Below are 8,884 nucleotides of genomic sequence, written 5' to 3'. Positions count from 1 at the left end.
CAGGGACAGGAGTGGGACTGCCATCTCTGGGGTGGTAGATAGGGGAAGCTAGTCAAAGGTATACAGGGGTGAGGAGAAGGGCTAGTTACATCAAAGCCCTTGTCCACTCTGCTGTGCCCACTGTGCTTCAGAAGCTGGAGACTCAGTATTAACAATCCTGTCTAAGTTTGTCCTGGCCTACAGGTCAGGAAGAGACCTGAGCATCACTCTATCCCAGTGAGTAGAGGACCTACTACAGTACTTGCTTGTTTTTCCACTTGCTTTGAACATAGCTGAATAAACCTGTCCTGGGAGATGCAGCCTGGGAGCAATCTGAAAACTTGCCAGGCCTTGCATCACAGCAAGGTCTCCTGAGCTGGCCTTAGAAGGAACATTCCACACAGGCTACCCAAATGTTCTGCCTTGCAGGTCCTTAGGGCCATCACTCTACTGGTACCCAGGATGTGGTGCTCCCTCCCAACCTGAAAGATGGTTAGTTGGCCCCCTCGCTCCTAAATAAGCAGGACTTGTAATATCAGGGTATGAGGCTGCAGACACGTCATACATTTAAATCATACGACTCCCCCCCCCCCCCAAGAAACCTGGGACCTGTCACTTGTCAAAGGTACTGGGAACCCTGTGAGGGGTAAACTACAGTTCCCATGATTCTTTGGAGGAAACCATGTGCCTTAAACGTACAGTGTGTGCACCACCTGAGATGGCCAAACAACATTCTTTGGAAGAAGAATGTCACATTTCAGGACAGTTTTACCTGTTTGCCTAGAAGCAGACTGCAAAAGGACTTGCCCGTCCTTCTAAGGCTTTCTGATTCAAGCAAGGAAGGTTGTGCCACGCATTTGGGAAACTGAGCAGATTGTAAAACTTTGGAGTCATGGGCCATCTTTTGGCAAGGACCTCTGCAGCATCCCAGGGAGTCTGTCCCCTGTGCTGCTAGAATGGCCACCTAGCTAGACAGAGCAATGACCTCTGGTAAACACATCCCATGACAATGGGGTCATTTTAATACCCCTGCCTAAGGACCTCCAGTGGTTCAGATCAAGGGTATTGTCTGTAGCCTGATGCATGCACCAGAAACCTCAAGACTCAGTTATTACAATGTGCTCTATCTGGGGCTGCCCTCAGGCCTGGTCCGAAGGCTGCATCTGGTTCAAAACACTGCAGCTAGAATGTTGATATGGCCAGCACAGAACTTTCTCCAAAACTTGCACCGGCTGCCCAGAAGCTACTTGGCCAAACTCAAGGTTCTTGCCTTAATTTACAAGGCCCTTTAACCATTTGGGCCCAAGAGACCCAAAAGAAAAATCTTAAACGAGGAGCTTATAGGCACCCTGTGCAGCTCCCTTGGTGTCAAGCGACTGTCCCGCAATCCCAGTTCCCATGGACTGCTCTGGCCTATGTCTGCACTGAAGAGGGGCCCTCATTTCTCTGACATCCGAGGTCTCCAGCTTGAACAGGTTGTTCCACTCACTCTGCACTGCAGGGCTGGGAGACCAGTGGGGACCCCCTTTAAAAGCCAGCAACCCCGCCCCCAGCCACCTCCTGCCTCATTAAACCCTGGCTCCATAGTTCCCATTGGATTCAGGCAGGAATGTCCTTTGATAACCTTTCTGCCAGCCTAAAAGACGAGACTTGAACTCGCAGCCACCTGCTGTGTTGAGGACTCCCCGCAGGCAGCAGCAGCAGCCTCCGGGGGAAGTGCGGCTTCGGGCTTGACGAGGGGAAGGCTGCGCGACCTGGTGGCCGTTCCGGGAACAGCGCCTGGAAAGCTCCCTCCCGCTCCTGCCACCTGCTCGCCAGGAGGAAGCCCCGGAGGCGGCGAAGGCGAAGTTATTTCCAAGGGCGAGCCCCCTCCCTCCTTACCTCCCTGTTGCCCCAGTGGTGCCCTGTAAGGGGAAGAGGACGAGGGGGCTCTGGGGTGCTCTCGAAGGTCTCAGGGAAAGGCCCAGGAGCACCTGTGGCTGAGGAGCCCAGGCTGTTCGGCAGGCCCCAGCAGAGACGCTTGGCTGGACGGGCTCCTCTGCCGGAGTCCCAGCGGGCGAGGCGGAGGCTCTTGTGTCCCGCGGCCTCCTTGCGAGAGCGGCGGGCGGGCGGACTGCCCACAAGGGAGGCAAGAAGCCAAGCCCCTGGCAGGCGGGCTTGGGACCTTCCTGGCGGGGCAGAGGGAAGGACTTTGACGCTGGACTTTGCATTTGCGAGTTGCTGGGTATTTTTTGCTTGTTTGAACACTGGCTGGTAAGAATCCAAATATGTGTAGGCGGAGGGGGAGGAGCCCCTCCTGGCTTGCTGGAGGGCAGCACCAGCTGATTGTGGGGCCCTGCTCCTGCCCAGCACCCCTTGTTAGGGGACAAGCCTACCGACGCCCAGCTGGCTCCCTCTCTCCGAGTCTCCTTCGGCGGGAAGGCCAGGGCGCCTCGCTCTCCGGAGGGGCCTCCCTGCAGCTCTCCAGCCCTGACAGGCCAGCCTCCTCAGGCAAGGCCGTGGCTGCTGCCCCACGGGGGCAAAAAGGCTCCAGCTGGAGAGAGGGAGGGAGGGAGGGAGGGTGGGAAGGATGGTAGGCAGGAGCCAGGCGGGGGAGGGGGGAGGAACCGGCCGGCTCCCGGCCCCCTTGCTTCTATCCTGGGGCCACCATGTGCGCCTCTGCCTGCCTGCGAGGGAGAGGGAGAAAGAGGGCGAGAGAGAGGGGAGCCTGCAACTTCTCCCATTGGCAGGGCCCGGGCAGCTCCTCCCCTTTCCCTTGCCTGCTGCTCTTTTATAAACCTGGTGCCGCTTTCGATCTCCCAGTCCTGCAGATGCACCCCGTGGGCCCTCCTGCACAGAGGCCTCCCCCGGCTGTCCCTCTGCCTAGCAAGCCCGGGGTTCCCCCTGCTTCCGCCCCTCGCGCAAGCTCCAGGCTCTCCTCCCTCCCGCCCGCCCTCCCTCCTAGGCTATGGAGCTGGGCTGGGCGTGCAGCTCCCTGCTGTGGCTGCTTTTCCTCTCCAGCCTGGCCGTCAAACTCTTGCGCGCTGACCTGTTGCTGACCCCCGGCCTGCTGCTCCAGGTGGGGCTCCTGGTCCTGCTGCAGAGCGTCAGCCGAGCCTTCCTGCCCCTGCCCCTGGGCACAGCTCTCACGGGCACCGCCTGCTGGCTTGTCTTGGCAGGGGCCACACAGAGGAAGAGGATCCCTGCGGTGGGGAGAGCCGTTCTCATCACAGGTGAGCCCAGTCAGCATCTCCGCAGGCTCTTGGCCATCCCTACACAATGCTGGCTTCCCAGAATGGAGGGAATGGGAGGGAAGGAGGAACGTGCCATGCCCCTGGCCTGGCAGAACCTCTCCTGCTTTGGCTGATCCACAGAGCAGGAGGGGGACCTCCCTTGGACAGGGGCCTGTGGCATGGGGAGGCTTGCTCAGCATCTGGACCATAGGGCTGAGTCAAGGTGGCAAGAGTTCCAAAGTGAAGGGGCTGGTCTTCCTGTGCGGCTTCGCTTTCTTGCACAAGCCATTTCAGCGCCCAGCTTGCTGTGCCTTCCTGCAAATCACCTGCTCTCCACCTTAGGCTTCCACAGGTGGATATGTGGCTGGAGCTGGGCTTTGCTGTCCCTTCTTCAGGGGCCTGTTAGGTAGGGAAGACTCCTGGGCCAGGCAAAGCAGCCCAAGGACAGTGAGCGTGCCACAATTGACTACCGTGCAACTTAACATTTGCACTGTGTTCTATTTGTAAGGGAAATGCAGAGAGTCGTTTCTGGGTCTTGTGTGTCAGGACTCAGCTTGAGAGGTTGTGCCTCATCACCAGGGAGCTCTGAGCAGTCAGTGATGCCAGTTTCCAGGAGCACTTTGTGAGGGATGGCTCTTTGTGTGGCAAAAGATGCTTCCAGCCCCTAGGGTACCCCCTGGAAGACCAGGTGTCCTGCAGGAGCAGAGGACAGGGGCATCCCTGCTCTCTGAAAGGGGATGGAGTGTGAACTGCCCCCCCCCCTCATCCCAGGTGTTGGAGAGGCCAAGGTCAAATTTATTCTTGAAGTAGTGAAGTAGTGATGAGGAGCCACTGGAGTCCCGTCCCATCCTGGGAAACCTCTTGCCTCCAGCAGACCTTGAGGGCATGGCAAGCATCTCTCTACCCCCACTTTCCTCCCTGTTCCAAGTTTTGGGAAATAGTTTAGAAGCCAGCCTGGCAGGTGTGAAGCATGTTGTTGTTCCCAAACCTTCCTGCCAGAAAGGCTAGTGAACTGAGGGTGGGCAGAGATCCACACACCCCCCTCCCTCCCCGCATTTGATTGAAGCAGCAATCTGAAACTTTGGCAGGCGAATGGCATCACAGTCCCTCTAGCTGAAATAGATGGAAGTCCCCAGCTGGTGCTCAGTGGGAATTCCTCCCAAGGAAACCTGCAAAGGTTGGGCTTTGAGTCAGCAGCAGAAGCGAAGGGTCTTTCCCCTTCTTGAGATTCTGGATCGGCCAGAAGAGGAGGGTGAAGAGAAGCCCTAGGGTGTCGGGAAGAACCAAGGCAGGGCTAGGTCAAGAAGATGGGCAGTGGGGCTGAGGCTAGCTCTGGGGGACATGCTGGTCAGCTGCACCATCTGCCTGCTGGAGCAATGCAAGGGCTCTTTGCAAAAGGGGTGGGGTGGGGAGGAAATTGGCCAGTCCTGCTGTGGAAATAGGGACAGTTGGGATGAGGGTTCTTTGGGGTTTAGTGTCAAGTCTGTGATGGAGGAGAGGGGGCTGAGCAATGTCTTGTGCCTAGTAGGGCAGGCAGTTTATAAAAAGAAAGGGATGTAGATGAGCCCCAAGTAGAGAACCCGCCTTGCAGGGACAGTGTTCCTGTCTGAATCCCGGATGGCAGATAGGGCTGAGAAGCACCCATCTCTGACTAAAACTGAGGAGCTGCTGCTGCTGCTGCTGCTGCTGCTGCTGCTGCTGGCAGTCAGTGTAGGCAAGACTGGCTTAATGGACTTGCCTAACTTGGAATTTGCAGTCCCTAACTGTGAAAAATGGGACCATCTGCTTACATATCACATATGCTGGTGCCAGCCCCTGACAGTGCTGGCACTGGGGATAAAAAGAAATCAACTGGTAGTCAAGTTGCTCATGGTGGGGGTGGGGGCACAAGCTGCAGAGACAGTGCACCTCTGAGTACCAGGTATGTGGGAGCTACAGATACAAGGGGGTGAGCATCACCTTGATGCATTTTCTGGTTCGGAGCTTCTCTGAGGCACACAAGCAGCAATGCCGCTTATCTGCCCAGTAGCACACACACACACACACACACCCCCGCCTTGGGGAAAGTGCTCTTTGTGGCACCTGAAAGACAAACCCGTTTGTCACGGCAGAAGCTTTTGGGAGCTAGAGATGCTTGAAGTGGTGTCCTGAGTGATGCATGTCTGCATGTTTGAGTATACGCATGGTTGGTGGGGATTGTTAAGAGTGAAGTCAGAAAGAAATGAAACGCAGAAAGTACAGATAGTGGTAATTACCGTATGAACAGGGTTCATTCACAGAAGTCTGCTGCGTTGAAAACACTGACGTCCTGGCACTGGTGAGCCAATTAACGCACGTTGTGTGATAAGAATCCATAGTGCTGATACTGTCCACCAGTGATAACTTCTTGAAGAATTGTAATTCAGCGGTTTCACGTTGCAGAGTCGCCCTTTGAAGTCCATCACTGGCTTTTGAATATTGCCGTTCCTGGTGTTAGATTTGCATGCTGATTTGTTTGTTCTGCGTAGAAGGTGGAAGAGCATTGCCTCCCAATACCTGGGGGGGGGGGGGTCATTGCCCAGCATGGGCTGTGGTTTCAGTTGGGAACTGTTTTTTTTCCTTTTAGGTCTGCCTTGTAGTAGAAGATTCCTAGGTTACCAGGAGCCTTCACCACCTCCTCTCTTTTTTCACTCAGCTGAAACTGTGATGTTTAAGTGATTTGAAACAACACCTAAACAAACAGAGTCACTTTCCTGGAGGGCAGTGATGACCTCTGGACCTGCCCCAGGGGCTGGTCTTGTCTGGCCCTTTGTGTCCATCTCTCAGTCTGTAATGTTTTGTTGTTGTGAGCTTGGGTACATTGATGATGAACAGACATGGTTATACCTTTGGGCTTAGCTCCCATTGTCTGCAGGGCATTGCTCCACCCAGAGCACACCATGAAATCTGTTGTCACCAGTCAAGCCCTGCAATACAAGCCCTGTGCCTGTTTGGATTCTCTGGACACAGACTTGCACCAGGTGTCGTTTTCTCCTCCAATGCTGGAACCCAGGGCGGGGAGGACAAGCAAGACTGGAGGCTGGTCAAAGTTTGCTGGACCACTTTGTAAAAAAATAAATAAATCAGGCAGGCAGCGGGATATAAATTTTATAAAATGAATAAATGTATAAGCTCCAGAGCCTGGAAGGGCCAACCCTGAGGCTGAAGACAGGCCCTCCTTCCTTTGTTCCATAGCTTTCTTCCTGGCACTTCTCGACTGGTGATGTGGGTGGGAGACACCTGGTTCTTCCAGCTCAGAGGAAGGTGTCTTTGAGGGTCCAGGATCTAGCCCTATAGTCCCGGGGCTTCTGGAAGGTTTCTCTTGAGAGTTCTTGGCATTTCCTGGGGACAGGGAGGAAAGTGTTAGAAAGCTAACAGGAGAGCCTGTGACAGAGATAGGATTGACGATAACCAGGAATGAGCTTTCAAGATACATTTTTATTTTTCCACCAATGTCACTTGCTTCTCTTCTCCTCCTTTCCATGCTGACCTGTCACAGGCTTTAGATCCTCTCTGATCCTGTAGCAGCCTCTGCCCTTTTATGAAGAAGTTGGCAATGGGGGGTACAGTTATAACCCAGTTCCACACACCAGGGAGGCCTCCTGTATCCAGGCTGGATGCTGGGCCATTGTGCCTGGGTGAGCTCTCACAAGGAGGAGGAATTCCTACTGGCACTTGCTTCTCTCCAGGCAGTTCAGCAAGGTCCATGGGGTGGTGAGTGGGGGGGGGGGGTTGGACGCAGCTGTTCAAGCCCTTCCGCTTGAGCCTCCCTGATGCAGAGTTCCTCGCTGGAGAGGGATTCCATACTCTGCTTGTTGCAAGTACTTTGCCTGCTGCCAGATTAGGGGTGGTCCCTTGGTCTTCCCTTGCTTTTTCATACCCCTCCTCAACCATCTTGCCAAAAATCTTGCATGTCAAAATCTGGAAGTTGCTTCTAGGTCACCTCTTTTTATTTCCAACTCTTGCATCCTAGTTAGTCTTCCGTGCATCACTTGAGGAAACCCCCAGAGATCATTCTGTTTCCACATGCTTCCAAACATTTATTTGACCTGTTGCTGCCTTTCGTCCAACAGCTCTGGCAGGTTTTTGAAACCATCAAAGAATCTGTGCAACCTGTTTGACCAGAGGCAAAAGTGGGGTGGGCACACAGACCACATGCAGTGATGCCTCTTTCAACCAGCCTTTCACTCTTTGAAAAAACAACCCTCTGCCTGGGCTTCAGGTGGCCCCCTCACTTGCCAGGGGACTTCATCCAGTTCACTTGGGGTTGACTCAGTGAGCACAGCAGGAGTTACCCTGTCCCTCCCATGGCTTCCTCTTGCCTCAGAGCCTTCTCTACCCTCTGTGGTGGGGATGGAGAACTCAGGCTCCGAATGCCAAAGGATGTCCAAATGTGAAAATAAACACTGTTCCTGCTGATGCATCAAATAACATTTCATGGGACACTTAAGATTGCTATGGGCCATGAAGGGACACGCAAATATTTGCTATATCTGAAGACTAAGAAGAAAAGAATGAGGGTACGCCGGGGTGTCTGGGTGTGGGTGCTGTTCTCAAATCCCAATTAAGTTTCCAGGGCTGTGTAAGCTGGCATCATTTTTGTAAGCTGCTTTGGGTCCAATATTGATGGAGATAAGTAGGATATAAGTCGCTAAAATTTAAAATAAAATAAGAAACCAATGTTTGAATGGGGTGCTTAACTCTTCCCTCATCAAAATTGCTCCCCTAGATCAGGTCTAAGTCCCATGGAGAGAAGATTGTATTTCTTCTTCCCACCCCCAGCAGCATTTTTTTGGGGGGGGTGTCACATCAGGCATTCAGCCCTCCCTCTCCATAACTGCTCAATTAAACATGTCTGAGCCATCACTTCAAGAGAGTGGGGTGCCTTCCATGACTTAATGTGTCAGAGTTCAAGCCCCACATTTTCTGAGCACCATGAGACACCAGTGATGGTTCCTTCGTCCTTCCTTCCTTCCTCCCCTCCCCTTCACAACTGTGGCATTTATTCCTGTCCCAGTGCAACTGAGGGAGATCAGCTGGGCCCCCTGGAAGGCAGGGCGGGGCACCCAGTCCAGGAGAGGCTGGGCTGACTTTGGGCAGGCTATCCGCCTGGGCGCTTGCATATCTTGGTCTCCTCTCTAGCCAGAGAGATGGAAATGAATTGTCATGAATACTGCCAGGGAGGAGGGGATCAGAGGCATTGTCTCTGCGTTATTCTATGCCAGGGCTGAGTGGCTCTCTCTTCTCCACTGCTCTGCTGGCAGGAGACGTTGACTGCATCCTTCACATGTGTGCATTGGGGTGCGGTGCATCCCTCCACACATGAATACTTTCAGTTTTATGCCTCCAAAATCTGTCCCAGTGTTTCTGCACTGTTTCTAGTGTGTGGCTCACGGAGGATGTGCTCATGCTACGTGTGGCTGTCCCTGCCCTTCAGTTGGCACGTCCCCACCCATCAGCAGTTCCAGAAACCTGAGGTTGCTTGTGGTCACGAATACAGGTACTTTGTTTACTTCTGCATGCAAACCTTTAAAAAAAAAAAAGTAACACAAGTTTCCTGATATGCCAGAGCAGTAGGGAAAAAAAAGAATGTGCCCGTCTGGCTTCGAGTCAGGCCAGAATTTGAAGCTACTCCTGTGAAAGGCCTGCCCCTTCCTTTCCTCCCCTTCTGCTTT

General features: G+C 53.8%; 1 protein-coding gene across 1 annotated transcript in view; it reads left to right on the top strand.

Moving 5' to 3' along the window:
* The first annotated feature begins 2,650 nt into the window (after positions 1-2,650).
* Positions 2,651-8,884, top strand: part of HSD11B2 (hydroxysteroid 11-beta dehydrogenase 2) — a 28,894-nt gene continuing 22,660 nt past the window's right edge. Inside the window, exon 1 of the mRNA XM_028739476.2 lies at positions 2,651-3,191. Coding sequence (XP_028595309.2) covers positions 2,927-3,191 — 265 coding nt within the window. The 5' untranslated portion in view covers positions 2,651-2,926. The remainder of the gene's footprint in view (positions 3,192-8,884) is intronic.

Source organism: Podarcis muralis, chromosome 7 (assembly GCF_964188315.1).
Source record: "Podarcis muralis chromosome 7, rPodMur119.hap1.1, whole genome shotgun sequence".
Classification (NCBI taxonomy): Eukaryota; Metazoa; Chordata; class Lepidosauria; order Squamata; family Lacertidae; genus Podarcis; species Podarcis muralis.
Note: the sequence above shows the minus strand (reverse complement) of the source record. Positions and strands in the feature narration are given on the sequence as shown.